General features: G+C 45.4%; 1 protein-coding gene across 1 annotated transcript in view; it reads right to left on the bottom strand.

Moving 5' to 3' along the window:
- Positions 1–11,308: 11,308 nt before the first annotated feature.
- LOC140424998 (raftlin-like) overlaps positions 11,309–19,505 on the bottom strand; it is a 237,064-nt gene continuing 228,867 nt past the window's right edge. The window contains 3 exon segments of the mRNA XM_072508756.1: positions 11,309–12,506; positions 12,508–13,056; positions 16,610–16,691. Of these exon segments, the coding sequence (XP_072364857.1) occupies positions 12,420–12,506; positions 12,508–13,056; positions 16,610–16,691 (718 nt within the window). The 3' untranslated portion in view covers positions 11,309–12,419.

Here is a 19,505-nt window from a genome sequence, read left to right as displayed (position 1 = left end):
CTGGGCTTGTGGCGTATCTGGCCAGCGGGAACGGCAGAGGTGCCGTTACCAATGGCCCCAAACTTGTGGTCCTTGCATGATGCCGCATCTACTCGCTCCTACAACGCCCCCCCCCCAATACCCACTTCCTAACCTTGGCTATATTTGCCACCCAGTAATAGTTGCTAAAGTTTGGCAGTGTCAAACCCCCCCCCCCCCCCCCCCCCCCTCCACGCTCCAGCCGCACTTTCTTCACTTGTGGGGTTTTACCCGCTCACACAAAACCCCAAATCACCTTGTTTACTCGTTTAAAAAAGGCCCTTGGGATAAAGATGGGGAGGCACTGAAAACAAACAGAAACATTGGGAGGACCATCATTTTCACAGTCTGTACTCTCCCTGCCAGTGACAGCAGGAGCATGTCCCACCTTCGAAAGTCCTCCTTCATCTATTCTACTAGCCGGGCCAAATTTAGTTTATGTAACAGCCCCCAGTCCCGTGCCACCTGGATTCCCAAATAACGAAAGCTCCCTCCCACCACTCTGAACGGCAGCTCTCCCAATCTCCTCTCCTGCTCCCTCGCCTGGATCACAAATGTCTCGCTTTTCCCCATATTCAATTTATACCCCGAAAACAGGCCAAATTCCCCTAAAATCCTCATAATCTCTCCCGTCGCCCCGAACGGGTTGGAAATATACTGGAGCAGGTCGTCGGCGTATAGTGAGACCCTGTGATTGCTACCCTATTGTTAAGCACCAAGGAGGCAATAGGGATATAATATCATACCCTATAACATCATTTTAGCTCATTAGATAGATTAGTTAATCAGTTAACTAGAGCACTGGCTTTTAACTTCTTGCCAATGCATATAGAAACACACATAGAAAATAGGAACCGGAGGAGGCCATTCAGCCCTTTGAGCCTGTTGTGCCATTCATTATGAGCATGGTTGATCATCCGACCTAATAGCCTGATCCCGCCTTCCCCCGTATTATCCCCTTCACCCCAAGTGTTATATCTAACAGCTTCTTGAAAACATGTGCTTTGGTCTCAACTACTTCCTGTGGTAGCGAATTCCACAGGCCCACCACTCTCTGGGTGAAGCAATTTCTCCTCATCTCATTCCTAAATGGTCTACCTCAGACTGTGACCTCTGGTTATGGACACCCCTACCCTGCCTGATCCTGTTAGAATTTTATAGGTTTCTATGAGATCCCCCCTCATTCTCCTGAACTCCAGCAAATACAATCCTAACCAATTCAATCTCTCCTCATACACCAGTCCTGCCAACCCAGGAATCAGTCTGGTAAACCTTCACTGCACTTCCTCAACCTTCCTCAGATAAGGAGACCAAAACTGCACATAATATTCCAGGTGTGGTCTCACCAAGGCCCTGTATAATTGCAGCAGGACACCCCTGCTCCTGTACTCGAATCCTCTCACTATGAAGGCCAACATACCATGCTGTAACTGCAAACATTGTTTGTTATACCGACCACTGGTATCTGCTACCGATTATTTTGTTGTCTATTGTAGCTATAAAAGAATATGATGAAATTTACACCAGTAAAACTATATAAAGTATGTGTTTACATATAAAACAAAGGCTTATTTATGTTGTTCTGTATTGAGGAATCAATCCCTGAAAAATGCCAGGAAACATCACAGAACATCGTTCAATGCAAATGGAACTTGACTTGTTCAGTCAGTGTAAATCCTATCCTAATAAAATGTTTCCTCTGTCTCACAATGAGCATGGAAGATCTACTTGTTATATATGCATATTTTTGAGTGTTTAACTGTTTGGATCAGAAATAAATATCATAATTGAAATCAGTTTGAGAGAAAATTGGCTCATTTTCTGGTGTATCTTGATTCGGGATTGTTGCGAAAAATTGTTAAAGGAGGGCCTGTAGTTCACTGATCTGTCAAAGATTGTGTAGAATGATATCCTGGTGGCATTTAAGAAGGATGAAAGATCAATTAAGGTCACTAGGGCTATTGATGCTCCTTTTAAATTGCATTTGGTTTGTGACTTTTTAAAGCAAAATTCACACTGCTTCTATGTTCCTAAATAAAAATTAGACATTTCCTATAGAGTGCACACTTTTCTGATTAGTTTCCCATATCTAAACACATGACCAAATAAACCTCTTGAAGACAGTTAGTCATTATGAGCAAGAATATTCTATCCAGCAGCTTGACTTTTCTTACTCTCTTCCTTTCCATTTGTCTCTTCCTTGAGCTCGCTTTCATGTAGCTGCAAACTTTTCCTGTCTCTCTCTCCTACTGGTACTTTTCCTTCATCCTTGTTCCTTATTTTTTTTGCCTCCCTCCAGTAAGCTCATCTCAAACATCAGCAATGGCACATTTGGAATGACACAATATTCTAATTAAAAAGGAGCATCCAATCCTTATTCACAGCACTTGTTTCATTCAAAGGGTCAGAGAACATAATTTATGAAGGAGCATCAATTCCAACAGCCAGCAGTAATATTTTTAACACTTATATGATCCCCGTTTCTTTGGAAAAGTTTGTTCCCAATTCTTTCTGCGCTTAAAGTGGCAGGGGGTATCTGAAATGTAGCATGAATGATGAATTTCTGGCTAGTTCAAATGTAAAATTCTCAAGGGAGGATTCCTAGGGCTTAATGTGTACGATGATTGAAATGTATGTTGCTGACACATGGAGGTAAATAAATCCAGATGTGCAACAGTATGCTTTTTAGTCCCAAATGCAATTTACATTCTGGAGTTGGCATGGTGCTGAACTGACAGTGCTTGATACATTGCCTTTTTGGAGCAGATATTAGCGTCAAAGATACTTTCGATCTTTGTCTGAAACTCAAAGGCCTCAAATTACTATACAAGAAGCTGCATACAGGGATTTGATTGAACATTGATGCAAAAGTCTGAGCGATAGTCTCCCAAGGACTAAGAATACTTGATACGCGATGCCAACCTAGATGTGACAGCTGTCACACTCGGTGGAACAAAGCAAATGTATGAGACTGCAGCTGTATTTAAAAAAATTAAGATTAATTAAGCAAATCTAAAGGCTGAAGTTCAAACATAACATCAGAGATGTGAAGAAAGATGGGGGTAAAATGTATTTAAAAGGGAATAATAGGATTCCAGTTGATGTTATAACTGGACGGAAAGATCCCAGAATGGAACCCGAGCTCAAAAGATCATGGCCGGGATTCTCCAACCCCATGCCAGGTTGGAGAATCCCCGGGGGGGGGGGGGGGGGGGGGGGGCGAGAATCGCGCCATGCCACCCCGACACGGGCTCGCCGATTCTCCGGCGCCGATTCTCGGCCGCCCGTGGGATCGCCACCGCGCCGGTCGGGGGCTGTTGAAAGCCGAGTGCCCGCAGAGTTCGGCTGAGTCCCACTGGCGTGGGTCACGTTTGGTCCCACATGGCGAGACTGGGAAGTTGCATCTGCGGGGGCCGTCCTGGTGGGGGGGCAGGGGGGGGGGGATCCGACCCCTGGGGGGGGGGGGCTCCACTGTGGCCTGGCCCGCGATCGGGACCTACCGATCGGCGGGCGGGCTGGTTCCGTGGGGGCCTATGTTCCTCTGCGCCAGGCCCCTGTAGGGCTCCACCATATTGCTCGGGGGCCGGCACAGAGACGGGAACCCACGCGCATGTGCGAACTCACACCGGCCGTAGCATGCATGCGTGAACTCGGGCTGACTGGAGCAGCGGAGACCACTTCGGGTCGACCTAGGCCCCGAGGAAGCGTGCATACCTGACAATTGAGGACCGTTGACGTCGGAGTGTTTCACGATGCTTTTCATCCCAGCGTCAGAACTTGAGAATCCCAGCACATAACTTTTATTTTTTTAAATAAAACGTAGAAGAACAGTCACAGAATTGCGAATTAGATTTAACAAAAAAAAAAATTCAATGACCATGAAAAAATTAGATTATGATACAGTAATTTTTTATTCCCCCCTTAGTTTAACAATTACTCACAGGTTTTATGATTAACATGGATTACATGGTTTATCTTAATCTACAAGGGTCTCATTATCACAAAGTACCTTTTTAGCACACAAGAGGCAAAATTCTCCCGAAACGGCGCGATGTCCGCCGACTGGCGCCCAAAACGACGCCAATCAGACGGGCAAGGCCGACGCCGGAGGGATTTCCGCCCCGCCAGCTGGCAGAAGTGGCCTTTGTTGCCCCGCCAGCTGGCGCGAAATGACATCTCCGGGCGGCGCATGCGCGGGAGCGTCAGCGGCCGCTGACAGCATTCCCGCGCATGCGCAGTGGAGGGGGTCTCTTCCGCCTCCGACATGGTGGAGACCGTGGCGGAGGCGGAAGGGAAAGAGTGCCCCCACGGCACAGGCCCGCCCGCGGATCGGTGGGCCCCGATCGCGGGCCAGGCCACCGTGGGGGCACCACACGGGGCCAGATTGCCCCGCACCCCCCCCCCCCAGGACCCCGGAGTCCGCCCACGCGGCCTTGTCCCGCCGGTAAGGTAGGTGATTTAATTTACGCCGGCGGGACAGGCAATTTATCGGCGGGACTTCGGCCCATCCGGGCCGGAGAATCGAGCGGGGGGCCCCGCCAACCGGCGCGGCGTGATTCCTGCCCCCGCCGAATATCCGGTGCTGGAGACTTCGGCAACCGGCGGGCGCGGGATTCACGCCAGCCCCCGGCGATTCTCCGACCCGGCGGGGGGTCGGAGAATGTCGCCCAAGATGACTGTGGGTAAATCCACTTTGATCCTCAAGTGAATATTTGTAGATGTCTCCTCAGAATCCCTCCAGATGATTGTCAGTGAGAGTTTCCAAACTTCACTCCCAAGACCTCAGTTTAAAATCGTCTCTCATAATTATACTTTCATTTTGCAATTTGCATTCTGAAATCCAGTCCAGGTTTTCCAAATGACACTTTAAAACAAAGCTTCCACCCCACATTCAACAGTGAATCCAGCCCAGGACTTTACACCAACCCCTTAGGATTTCCTTATCTTGACGGCTGTACAAACTGTTCACAATTGATTTAACACTCGATTCCCAGACTGTATTAAAATTACATCAAATATCTCATCTAACTCTGAAGTCTGTCCCACTTTAAATATTGTTCCTGAAATTGTCTCTTTCACTCAGAATACTTTTGTTCTTGAATTCTTCTGGACAACATCTAGGCATCTGTTCTCTTAGCTTCAGGGTCTTAAATATTATTTCTGTCCCAATTCTCTGTTTATCTGGATTGTGTCTTATTCCTGAGGAAGCTTGCACCTTTGCAACTCTCTTGTCCTGTCCAGCTTCTCCTGGCAAAGTTGAAATCTGATCACACCCCAGTGCCCTGTCTCCAACTACCAACAAATTCAGCTAAAACTAAAGCTTAAAAGCTTTTCTACCGGATAAGGCCCCAGTTGCTAAGCAATACCTACATGTTTATCCCTTGTATTTATTCTTGACACCATAGTCCTCTCTAATCACAATGGAAAACAGTTGGAACTTAACCAACACCCACACATACAAACAACTTTGCCCAGCATGAATCTAACTATAGGTTTTATTCTTCCAGGCACAGAAATGTTGAAATAAAGATCAACATCCCATTTGCCTTCCTAATTGCTCACTCAACTGGCGTTATGGCTGCTGAGGGAGGGTGAGGGAGCATGGAAAGTGTCCAACATCACCATAGTTTGCCGACAGTTGTGCTCTGACTGGGGGGCTTTTGCCAGTGCCAGAGGGAGGAGTGGGGGTGGGGCCAGCAGGTGGGCTGTGGAGTAGGGTGGACGGGCATTGAACACCATTGCCAGAGCCGGAAAGGCAGCTATGCAGCTGCGCACACCGCTGTGAACTTAGAGGGCCATGGATCCTACCAGACCACCCCCCTTGGTGCCCTCTTACCCCAGCCGACCCATCAGCTGTATGGGCGCGCTCCAACACAACCAGTGCCATCTTGTTGGCTGAGATGAGTGTGTGTGACTGTAATGTGAATATGTGACTGCAGCTTGTCAGCCTCCCGAGTGTTACTTACAGAGCCGACGAATCCCGCACCGTTTCTCATTGGAATCGATTGTTTTTCATGTGGTGCCGGTGCTAGCCCCTCAACAGACGCATCGGTCCAGGTTCAGCACCAGTTTTGGTGTCATAAAACTCCACGAATCCTGCCCAGGCTTCAACCCTTAGTCTCAGGAACAGAGAATCCAGCCCTGATTTTTATTCTTACGATCAAAATGAATAACTTCATGTCAATCTTGAAACCATTTTGAAGCAGCTTGATACAGCGGATTAGTTTGCAAGTCAATTTCAGAGGGAAGTTAAGAGTCGACCACATTGCTGTGGGCCTGGAGTTGCATAAAGGCTGGCGCAGGTAAGGATGGCAGATTTCCTTCCCTAATGGACATTAGTGAACCACATAGATTTTTACAACATCCCAGTAGTTACATGGCCACCATTACTGGTGTTAGCTTTTCATTACAGATTCAGTCTCTAACCTTCTCTAGATAGGGAGAGATGCTAGAAGATTGGAGAGTAGCAAACGTTGCACGCTTATTCAAGAAAGGGTGTAGAAACAGTCCGAGCAACTACTGGGCAGTTAGTTTATCAGCAGTAATGGGTAAGGTGTTAGAATCAGGGAGGGGAAAGCAACAGGCACTTGGAAAAGTTTGAGTTCATTAAAGACAGACAGAAGAATTTGTCAAATACAAATTGTATTTGACCAGCCGAATTATAGAATTATATTATGAAATAGCATAGGTTGATGCATGTAACGGAGTGGATGTTGTCTATATTGTTTGTTCGCAAGTACCACAAAAAGTCGTTAACAAAATTGAGGCTCATGGTATACACAGTGTCAAATTGGATGAAACGTTAATTTAAGGACAGAGTCGTGGTGAATGTTTATTTTTTCATAGAATTCATAGTTTCATAGAATTTACAGTGCAGAAGGAGGCCATTCGGCCCATCGAGTCTGCACCGGCTCTTGGAAAGAGCACCCTACCCAAGGTCAACACCTCCACCCTATACCCATAACCCAATAATCCCACCCAACACTAAGGGCAATTTTGAACACTAAGGGCAATTTATCATGGCCAATCCACCTAACCTGCACATCTTTGGACTGTGGGAGGAAACCGGAGCACCCGGAGGAAACCCACGCAAACACGGGGAGGATGTGCAGACTCCACACAGACAGTGACCCAAGCCGGAATCGAACCTGGGACCCTGGAGCTGTGAAGCAATTGTGCTAACCACCATGCTACCGTGCTGCCCCAGTAGACAGTGATGTTCCCCACGGATCAGTGCTGGGACCATTTATTTTCTCCCCCTAAATGTCTTGGATCTTGGAACACAGGATAACATTTCAAAATTTGACCATGGTCCCAAACTCAGGCTTATCAAACTGTGAGGATGATACTAATGCCCCTTTAGGGAAGGAAATCTGCAATCCATACCTAGTCTGGCCTATATGTGCCTCCAGGCCTACAGCAATGTGGTTGACTCTGAAAAGCACTCTGAAATTGTCCAGCAAGCCACTCAGTTCAAGGACAATTAGGGATGGGTAAGAAATGCAGGTCCAGCCAGAGATGCCCATATCCCATAAATGAATTAAAAAAATCAACTGCAGCAGGACAGAGATAGGCTTTCAGAGATAGGGTTAGCAGAACGGACAGGTAAATGCAAAAGGAATTTAGGACACATATGTGTGAAGTGATGTATTTTTTAAGAAGGCATAGGGAGAGGCAATATTGACTCATTAGCAGGGTTTATTGTGGCATCTCACCCACCTCCACCTGACATTCCCATGGAGTTAGTTCATGGGAGCATTTAATTGGTCAGGAGGGTGTATGATAGAGATCCTGCCACCATCCTGACTCCCCACAGTCAGGTTCCGGGTGGTGTGATGAACGGAGGAATTTAGGAATATTGGATTCAAAGTATTGGGCATTTTAAGGGTCTAAAGTCAAGGGTTAGAATGTTTTTCACTGCAGTGATCATGATTTAAAAAAATAATAATTCTGTTTTGCAGGGCCTGGGAGCTTTAAGGAGCCGGAAGGTGAAATTGACCAAGAGGAATGTGTTTGTCAGTCTGGACTAATGCATTGTGGCTTGATTGGGGAAGTCCCTGGGAGTTGATGTGCTTTTAGTTGGAAAGTTGTTTATCAGCTTGGGGAGATGATGTCATTGCTGGGTGGAGCTAAGAGATTCAGAGAGAAATGTTTGAGAAAGTTTTTGGAAGAAAAGTATTGAAGTCTGATTTGGCAACCCTTGTTTTTTTTGGGACAAGTTAAGGCAGTTTTCTTTCCCAGTCGGATAGTTTATAAAAGAGCAGTTTTGTCTGATGGCTCATTTAAATACCCAGACGTTGGATTCTCCCGGCATCCGGGACTCAGCGCCCACACCTGGGCGACCTCGCCAGGGCGCTGTTTAGCACTGGCCCACGCAAACGTGGACTAGTCATGACAGCACTTGGGGTTGTCTCTCATGCTATTGGAGACCCCATGGTGGTCAGAGACAGGGCAGGGTGGCAGCCTGGCACTCCCCTTGGCACCAAGCACCTTGACACTGCCAGTTTGGCACCCTGGCAGTGCCACAATGGCCATTTATTAAAATGTGTCCATTTCACGGCTGTTTTTCCTCAGGGTGAGGCCGTCTTTGGGAAACAGTATAGTGTCCTTACCTCTGGACTGGAAACTCTGGGTTCAAGTCCCATTCCAGGACCTGATGTCCATGGAAGCTATGATCATAGCATGGCCAAAATGTTTAACCAGCATCTATAAACTATTCCAATACGCCTGTTAGCTGGTAAGAGTGGGAGAGTGTCCTGGTCAGCCATACTGTAGACAGCAATGGCAAATTACTGCAGTACTTTGCCAAGCATAATCATGGAGCAATCCATTGGAAATGTATGGTCACCAGTGCTTGGGACCTGAAAGGGGCGGTGGATGCCTCAGTGCATTTGGCTCTGGTGAATTGTTTTCCTAATCTTTTTAATTTCTCTCCTCTTCTGGCATCAAATATTGAAATACATGGATAATCTGACAGAGTGCAGGCTGCAAAGTGCAATCAGTGAGGTCAGGCACTCTAAATGAATGGTATGGGGTGAATCGACTTTGTTCGCCATGAGTACATGCTGCCTACGCCCCTTGACATAAGAATACGCAATTACACCCTGGCAGGGGTAAAAGGCTTGAAAATCCTGGGTTACGCTGACTTGAAGTGGGATAGCCAAACAGTAAATGGATGTTTATTCTCTGATCTCTTATACTTTTTGGGCCCCTGTCCGTGACCTGTTGTTGATTTAAATTGGCTATACCAGTCTCCTGGTCAAATATGCTATGCTTGTGAGGCACTCTGCCCTCACACATGCACAAACGACCCAGTTTGGAAGAATACATGTGCTGAGATTGACCTTTGGCCCTCATTTCCAGCTATATGATCCTGCCACCCCAAGCCACTTTTTTTTTACCATCCTCCCATACCCCGATACCCCCAAGCAAAACAAAACAACCATAACTCCTCTCCCCCCACCCCCCCACTGATGCCTCTATTCACTTTAAAGAAGTTGATAAACAGTTTCCACCTCAGGGTGAACCCTTCTTCCACTCCACAAATGGCGAATGTATCCTTTTCCAGATGTACAAATTCTGCCAGGATGCTCAGCCGTACCCTTTGGCCGCTCTGAGTCCTGCCAACTCAACAAAATCCATGTTTGGGCTATCAGTGAGGCGAAGGCCAAGACATCGGGCCTCTCTCCCCACCTGAACTCCAGGATCTTCCGCCCCTCCAAATATCGCCACCTCCAGACTCAGAGCCACCCCGACACCCAGAATTTCAGACAGTACATCCGAAAACCCCTTCCAAAACCCCCTCAACATGGTTCGCCAGCTCCTCTGCACACACCCACACCTATCCTCCGTCCCCGAAAAGAACCAGCTCATCCTCGAGACTGTCATGTGGGCTCTGTGCACCGCCTTAAATTGGATGAGACTTAACCTCACACACGACAAGAAAGCATTCACCCTCCTCAGGACTTTCCTCCACCCTCTGGCCCCTTACTCTTCCCCCAAATTTTCCTTCCATTTGCGTCTGCGGGGCGCCCTCCCTATCCACCAGCTCTCCATTCACATCTGCCACTCTCCCCTCCCCAATGTCATCCTAGGACAACAACTTATCTTGCAGCACCAGAGCCACCAAATATGTGACCACTGACTCCATAGTCGCCACAGGAAGTCTCCAGGAAAATCTATTTTTCAATCTATCCAACTTCAGACACCACCTCGCGCAGAGTACTCAAGATAATCCAAATGTTTCACTAAATTCAACCCTGTTAGAGAATGGAAAGATACTGATGTCACCTTATTTCTTACATGGTTCAAGTCCTCAATCAAGTACTTAGGTGATGACATTTATATGTACTTCAGTGCCTGTAAATCCTTTTATTTGTTCATTCACAGGATGTGGGCATTGTTGGCTAGGCCAGCATTCACTGCTTATCCTAAATTGCCCTTGATAAGGTGGTGGGAGCCGCAGTCCATGTGGTGTAGGCACACACAGTGTGCCATTAGGAAAGGATTTCCAGGGTTTTGACCCAGTGACGGTGAAGGAACTGTGATATAGTTCCTAGTCAGAATGGTGTGTGTCTTGGAGGGAAATCTGGAGGTGGTGGTAGAGGTCATGGGTTTCGAAGGTGCTGTTGAAGGAGCTTTGGTGAAACATAGAAGATAGGAGCAGGAGAGGGCCATTCGGCTCTTCGAGCCTGCTCCGCCATTCGGCACGATCATGGCAGATCGTCCGACTCAATACTCAATAGCTCCTACAGTGCATCTTGCGCATCGGAAGTGGAAGGAGTGAATGTTAAAGGAGCCTTGGTGAGTTGCTGCAGTAAAAATGTGCACTGGTGGGCAGCACAGTGGTGCAGTGGTTAGCACTGCTGCCACACAACGCCGAGGACCCGGGTTCAATCCCGGCCCTGGATCACAGTGCGTGTGGGGTTTGCACATTCTCCCTGTGTCTGCATGGGTCTCATCCCCACAACCCAACAATGTGCAGGGCAGGTGGATTGGCCACGCTAAATTGCCCCTTTATTGGAAAAAACAAATTGGATACTCTAAATTTATTTTAAAAAACAAAATGGTTTGTAATTTTAATTCAATATTACCATTCTTTTAACATCCCATCCACCACTTCCCAGTTATCTGCTGATTTCGTTGTCTATTTTTGTTAGTACATGATAAATGCTTGCATGTGTTGGAGTTGGTTATTTTGATGATATATGAATTTTTTAATGTACACTCCACAACGAGTCAGCCTTTGGGTTGCAAACATGTTCCATGAATAAAACGAAGCTGAGAACTGTTCACAAAAATGCTACACGCCACTTTATTCAGGGATTTTGCGAATAATTATCATTGATACAAAAGGATTAATAATTGACAGCTTATTTAGAAATAATTATTGAGAAATTAACAAGAAATTCTACATCCAGTCCTTTGATATATTGAAACAGTAACAAACTTGAAAAGAGATCCGCGTGGCAGCTGATTGAACATTAATAAATCTTCCTTGTAGGCATTACTCTTTGGGAAACATTTTGAGATAATCAGTGAACGAACTGGAAGGATTAGAAACAAATCAATTTAGTCAATGATATGAAAATGAAGTCCCAAATGTGTTTTGCTTTTTAAACTGCATCAGCTCTCCTTCTTTCAGTTGAAGATGGTGGGTTTTTATTAATGTTATACAATGCCACAAGCAGCAGTAAGTCAGCAGTACTTCACCCTGGTGGCTGATTTTGTTGTTAGGATAATCAGTGAGAGTGGTGAGGCTATTCAATTATAGAGCATTATTTGACCACAATACCCACGTGATTGTTAGCAGGGGCCACTGATAGAAATTCTGCCCAGAGTTCTGAGGTTTTGTAGCATCATCACTAAGTTTCAGACCAATTAATTCAGCACAAAGCAGAGACTGAACACAGGACCTTCCTGGTTTTATGGCTTAACACCATAAAATATCCAAATACAGTGCTTGAAATACAAACATAGAAATTACTTTCCCAGTTAAGAGAATTGTTTATTTACTGGTAGGCAAACAAGATTAAATGATGGCAGAACACACATAATCTTGTGAAAAAAAGGGGGATAAAGAGAAGACATTTATTTTTGTATAAAAATGTTGTATTTGATATTACAGTAATTGCAAGAAACGCATTTTATCACCAGCGCATTTCTACATATTAGTATTTTTTTTCTGTTAGCAAGTCATACCATCAACTAGAATATCAAAACAAGAGAAAATGCCAGCCTACATTTGTATTTGGTTCTATTGCACCAAAAGCGAAAGTTGTAATTGTGAGTTCATGCACTGTGTGTAGTACAATATTGACATTAAAAAGTATATTAAAACCTGGCCAGCAAGAGTACTCCACAGGACAAAACACGTAATTATATCAAACTGGAATTCTGCTTTATCCAATGATTGTATCATCACCATCTTGTCCAGCGATGATGCCTTCCCTTTTCTCATTTACAATCTTGGTTATTTCCGGGGATGGGCACATCTGTCTCCTTCGAGGCCTTGGTTACCATCGCAGAAGCTGGCATGCTGCCAAGCTGCTGACTGGTGACAACATACTCACCATTTGCTGGAGCAATTGTTTTTGTTTGGCTGGCCTCGTCCTCACTTCGACTAATTATGCCATTTTGATGTTCATCGTCACGCTCTGCTTGTTCATCTTTCTTATCCTCTTTTTCACAAATATCATTGTTGCCACTGGCCTCATTGATTACATTTTCTGAAACAGTGTTATCCCCAGCACTCCCACCCACCTCTGCACATTTCTCCATTTCAGCATTTGTCACACAAACGTAGTCTTGTTCTGATTCCGCTGCAGGCACACTTTCCTTTTCATTTCCGTCTGCTTTCAAGGATATTCCATTTTCAGCATTTTCTTTGTCACTGTTCTTTGTAACATTTTGTTCCTGTTTTTCTTTTCCATCGGAATCTCCTGTAGAGTTCTTCACTTGAACAGTCCCTTTGCCATTTTTGTCTTTCAAACAATTTTTGTCTTGCTTGCTAGATTTGTCATCTTTTGTTGACCTTTTCTGGAGACAAGAGAAAAAAGTCTTTCAATTAATGCCAGCATTGTCTGCAGTTTTATTTCCTTAGCTAGTTTTGATCTTCACTTCTCAAAGAGCAAAGGTAGCATTCCTTTCGAGTGGCTGTTGTTAAGTAATGTCTAACTGCCTAAAGTCAGCAAACCCAAGCAATTCAAACAGACCCCTTTCAATGTTTCTGAACATTCCACAGCATCACATGCTCAATTTAGCTTTAATAATGCTGCAACTCAAGGCAGCTTAAGCAGAATAAACACTGACTACGTTAGGATCCTACAGCATTTGCTCAAGTAAATAAAGCTAGTGCTTTTCATATGACCTAAACAGTTTTCCAGTCTTTTGTTTTCACGGCAAGAAAGTTGATTAAAACCCGGTTTCCTTTAGTGTTCTACTGAGGGTCAGGTAAAAGGCACATGGGCTGCTATGGCCCCATGAGGAAGTTCAAATCTGTCGCACACTGTGCCCCTTTCGAATATCCTTACCATAAAATTGATCCTGATGCTAGAATTATTTGCCTAACCTCTCAAAGGTGGAACAAAGATATATTTAGAAGGTCCAGGGAGAGATTTGATCTTTTCAGAAGGATCTCCTCTGTTCATTACTAATAACAAAATCAGAAATTTTAGCAGCAAAATCAGAAAGAGCACACTTAGGAACAGCAACCTGGAGAAATCTTTCTTGCAAATGTTCAAAAATATGATAATGTTTAACAAAAATAGTTCAGAAATCACGAACCCCTTCTGCAAAAGTACCTGATGTTATTTTACTCCATGTGGTAAAACAAGTAGAATTGGGATATAAAGTAGGGAACATTGCTTGTTTTAGGGAGAATGTCAATGTGACTCAAATGGGGTTAAACATAACATGCCGTATCCCTTCTACTAAAGGTAACATTCTTTTCCTGCTTTAACTGCTTTAGTTCATCTCACTCCTATTGGTTAATGCTACCACCCAACATTTACCTTGTCCCCTCAATACTATCCATTTTCCCTTTCCCATTGTAGCCATGACTTCCATTGTTCCCTCCCTCTCCCCATTGCCACTACTGCCCAAATTCTGTTGTTTATGGAAATTATTCAGACTCCTGTTATTATGAGACTTCATGCCTACAGAATGAAATAATAAATGATTAAACTGTATGGCTGGGGAAGCAGTTGTAATTGAATCTTGAAGTTAACAATCCATTCACCAGCTTCAGCTAATACTGGCAGCTCGATTCTCCATTAAGTGTTGACATCGGGGCAGGATTCGTGGACTTCCATGACAGCAAAACTGGCGTCGCACCTGGAACGATTCAGCGACTGTTAAGTGGATAACACCGACGCATGTGGATCTTTAGAGGGATACGGCAGCCGGAAGTGCTGAGGGTTTTGGCCAAGGGTGGCATCATGACAGGTACGGGCTTGGAACGCCAAAGGGCCTGTTCCTGGGCTGTATTGTTCTTTGTTCTTGCAATCAATTCCACTGCGAAACGGTGCTGGATTCATGACTGACACTCAGGAGGCTGACAAGCTGCAGCCGCATATACACACTTCACTCCCCACAAACACCATCCCAGCACACTAGATGGCACTAGTTGAGCTGGAGCGCACCCATATGGCTGATGGGTCGGCTGGAGCCAGAGGGGATCTAGGGGGGTGGCCTGGGGGGGACACCCATACGATCCGTAGCCCTAAGTTCACAGAGGGCAGTCAGCAGCATGCGCAGCTGCATGGCTCCTTTCTGGCTGCGGCAATGGTGTTCCGTGCCTGCCCACCCTGACCTCACAGCCCACCTCCTGGCCACCCCTCTGCTATTCCCCCTGGACCTGGCAGAATCCCCCCAGCCAGCGGCACAACTGTCGGCAAACTATGGCAATGTTGGACATTTTCCATACCTCTCTCTCTCTCCCTCAGCAGCCAAGGCGTCTGCTTCATGATTTTTAAAAGCACAAGTAAATCTCGCCATCAGGAATTCTGCCCATTGGAGGAGAAGAATCACGGAGGCCCTGGAGAATACTGGGTCGGGTCCACTAATGATATGCCAATGCCGTTTACTGTACGTGCATTCCGGAACGCACTGACTTCGTTGTTAAGGCAATGGAGAATTGCGATTTGGCGTGAAATCAGAACCCGTCGTGGTTTCAGCGTTGGTACTGATTCTCCGCCCAATCGCATTTCCCGATTCCGGTATGGGCCGATGGAGAATCCCGCCATGGATCTCTCAGGGCAAATGTTTAGTACATGGCGATGGTCTGACTTGAATGGCCACAGTCACGTTTTGAGCTGTTCCTCATGTTCCATTTGCAAGTGGCCACTTCTCCCCGAGCGGTTGAGGACAGGGCATAATTGATGTGGGTCGGTTATGATCAGTTCCCAGAATGCAGTGACTTCCATTAACAACACTGCTCAGGCATGGGGACTCCAGCAATGATACATACAGTTGTTTGCAGCGGGGTGCATGGTAATGGGTGGACATATGTGGAAAAGAGAATGGGTAGCAGTGACAGGAGAGGGAAAAGTGAATAATGGCATAGTTGTATTATTATGTGTTTGAATATTCTAAATGATCAATCTAACCCCATTTTCAGGTATGGTTCTTCTTAACCCATTCAAGTTCAACACTTGATTGGATTGCTGAAGTGGGTCCACAAAAGGATTAATGAACGCTAACAAAAACAGAAAATGTTGGAACATCTCAGCAGGTCTGACAGCATCTGTGCAGAGAGAATAAAGCTAACGTCTGGATGATTCCTCAGCAGAACTAGAGAAAACTAGACATAAGATGAGATTTATACTGCAGTGGGGAGTGGGGGCAGAAGTAGGGCTGGATAGAGAGTCAGTGATAGGTGGAGGCTGGGAAGAGATTGGCAGATGTCATGGACAAAAAGACAAAGGGAATGGATGAGAAGGGTGCTGATAGCGGCGTATAAAGAGATCAAAATGTGCTAATAGCAGAACAAAGGTCACTGAAAGGGGTATTGAAAAGGAGTGAACAGTGTGAAAAGCTGGGTGCAGTGTGACTGAATTCAAGTATATGTTTGACGGCAACACTCTCAGGAGAGGGTTAATGAAAAGATCACATTGTTTGCTGTGGCGTCACCATGATGACTGTTACAGCTTTTGTGGATCATTTGAGTGGGAATATGCTCTCCCAGGTTCAAAGAGCATCATGCTGCTGTAATACTTCCACTCACTCCTGGTAACAAAGGTGGTGACCATTTCAATGGATACGGACCCAGAAGTGTAGAAGATTGTAGTTTATCGGGCAGCATGGTCGGCACGGGGTTGGAGGGCCGAAGGGCCTGTTCCTGTGCTGTACTTTTCTTTGTTCGTTGTTTTGGTTTGTTTAAGTCAATTAACATTCAGTAACCCCTTTGTGGACCCACTTCAACAATTCAATCAAATGTTGAATGTGAATAGGTTAAAAAGACCCATACTGGGCAAATGGGGTCAGATTGATCATTGAGAATAGTTGAACACAATAATACAGCTGTGCAAATCCTTTGTGAATTTGCACTTGCTGCCAAGGAAAACAAAGAGGGGAATGTAAAACCATTTACCTTTGACTCTTTCTTCTTTTCTTTGTGGGGTAGTGAGGGTCTCTGGAGGAAGACAATCTGTTTAGTAGCAAGGTTCCCTTCACTGAAAAACACATCATACCAAGAGAATTAAACGTGAGTCTTTCTGATTTCTTACCTTTGACAAAGTCTAACCAAACCTACCAAAAATCTCAACCCCACATTCTCACCTACCCCAATTAACTTTTCACCCCTTTGCTTGTCAAGAACCTATCTAGTTCTGCCTCGCAAATATTCAAAGACACTGCCTCCAATGCCTTTTGAGGAAGAAAGTTCTCTCTGAGAGAGGAAAATAATCTCGGTCTTAAATGGGCGACCTCTTATTTTAAACAGTGACCCCCTAATTCTAGAATCTCTCACAAGAGGAAACATCCTTTCCACATCAACCCTGTCCAAGCCCCTCCGGACCTTATATTCTATAGAAGTGTGTTATATTTCCCTAATTATGATAATCTCCATTGAAAGCATTAGAATTGTTTTCTGTGATATTCAATAAAGGTACATGGGAATGTGGCAAAATAATCAAAAATAATTCTGGTAAAAACATTACAGCAGAATATTCAACTAATAAAATAATATGATAGATTTTCATTTTCAGTTAAGGCAGAAAATGGATAGTAATGTATTGGCACCAGGCATACCTAAAATGAGATGCCAGCCTGATGAAGCAACAACACAGGACTACTCGCATGCCAAACAGTGGAAGCAACATGCAATAGACAGAGCTAAATGATCCCACAGCCAACAAATCAAATCAAAGTTCTGTAGTCCCACCACATCTAGTCAAGAAGGATGTGGACAATTAATCAACTGACCAGAGGACGAATCTTCTCACCTATCCTCATCCTCAGCGATGGGGTAGCTCTCAGCATGACAGTGCAAAAGACAAGAATCACTTGCAACAATCTTCAGCCAGGATGATCCATCTCGGTCTCCTCCAGAGGTTCCCAGCACCACAAATGCCAGTCTTCAGCCAATTCGATTCACTCCGTGTGATATCAAGAAATGGCTGAAGGCACTGGATACTGCAAAGGCCAAGAGCCCTGACATCACTTTGGCAATAGTACTGAAGATTTGTGCTCCAGAACTTGCCACACCCCTAGCCAAGCTGTTCCAGTGCAGTTACAACACTGGCATCTACTCGGCAATGTGAAAAATTGCCCAGGTGTGTCCCATCACAAAACGTAGGACAAATTCAACCTGGTCATTTATCACCCCATCAGTCTACTCTCAATCATCGGCAAAATGATGGAAGGTGTCATTGACAGTGCTATCAAACAGCACTTACTGACCAATATCCTACTCACTAATGCTCAATTTGGTTCCTGCCTGGGCCACTCATTCCTGGCCTCATTACAGCCTTGGTCCAAACATGGACATAGGAGCCACTCTCAGAAAGTGTGGCAAGTGTGTCATGAGTGCCAGAATGTCTCAGGCCGGTTCACTGACGTTTGCATCCATCGAGAGGTTGTCCATCTGTACAGAGCATCATATGCAATAGGCAACTGAGGGCATACATGCCCCGACCAATGGTCTCAAAACTCAGTCTCTCCTACAGGCCCCCAAATAGTCAGCGGGAAATAGAGGAGCAAATATGTAAGGAGATTACAGATAGCTGCAAGAATAATAGGGTGGTAGTAGTAGGGGACTTTAACTTTCCCAACATTGACTGGGACAGCCATAGCATTAGGGGCTTGGATGGAGGGAAATTTGTTGCGTGTATTCAGGAGGAATTTCTCATTCAGTATGTGGATGGACCGACTAGAGAGGGGGCAAAACTTGACCTCGTCTTGGGAAATAAGGAAGGGCAAGTGACAGAAGTGCTAGTGAGAGATCACTTTGGGACAAGTGACCATAACTCCATTAGTTTTAAGATAGCTATGGAGAATGATAGGTCTGGCCCAAGAGTTAAAATTCTTAATTGGGGCAAGGCGAATTTTGATGGTATCAGACAGGAACTTGCAGAGGTAGATTGGGGAGACTGTTGGCAGGCAAAGGGACGGCTGGTAAATGGGAGGCTTTTAAAAATGTGTTAACCAGGGTGCAGGGTAAGCACATTCCCTTTAGAGTGACGGGTAAGGCTGGTAGAAGTAGGGAACCCTGGATGACTCGAGATATTGAGACTCTGGTCAAAAAGAAGAAGGAGGCATATGACGTACATAAGCAACTGGGATCAAGTGGATCCCTTGAAGAGTATAGAGATTGTCGAAATAGAGTTAAGAGGGAAATCAGGAGGGCAAAAAGGGGACATGAAATTGCTTTGGCAAATAATGCAAGGGAGGATCCAAAGAGATTCTACAAATACATAAAGGGGAAAAGAGTAACTAGGGACAGAGTAGCGCCTCTTAAGGATCAACAAGGGCATCTATGTGCAGAGCCACAAGAGTTGGGTGAGATCCTGAATGAATATTTCTCATCGGTATTCACGGTGGAGAAAGGCATGGATGTTAGGAAACTAAGGGAAATAAATAGTGATGTCTTGAGAAGTGTGCATATTACAGAGGAGGAGGTGCTGGAAGTCTTAAAGCGCATCAAGGTAGATAAATCCCCGGGACCTGATGAAATGTATCCCAGGGTGTTGTGGGAGGCTAGGGAGGAAATTGCGGGTCCCCTAACAGAGATATTTGAATCATCGGCAGCCACAGGTGAGGTGCCTGAAGATTGGAGAGTGGCGAATGTTGTGCCCTTGTTTAAGAAGGGCAGCAGGGAAAAGCCTGGGAACTACAGACCGGTGAGCCTAACGTCTGTAGTAGGTAAGTTGCTAGAAGGTATTCTGAGAGACAGGATCTACAAGCATTTAGAGAGGCAAGGACTGATTCGGGGCAGTCAGCATGGCTTTGTGCGTGGAAAATCATGTCTCACAAATTTGATTGAGTTT

Source organism: Scyliorhinus torazame, chromosome 6, assembly GCF_047496885.1.
Source record: "Scyliorhinus torazame isolate Kashiwa2021f chromosome 6, sScyTor2.1, whole genome shotgun sequence".
In the NCBI taxonomy this organism is placed as follows: Eukaryota; Metazoa; Chordata; class Chondrichthyes; order Carcharhiniformes; family Scyliorhinidae; genus Scyliorhinus; species Scyliorhinus torazame.
The sequence above is the reverse complement of the archived record's forward strand: the minus strand, read 5'-3'. Positions and strand labels throughout refer to the sequence as shown.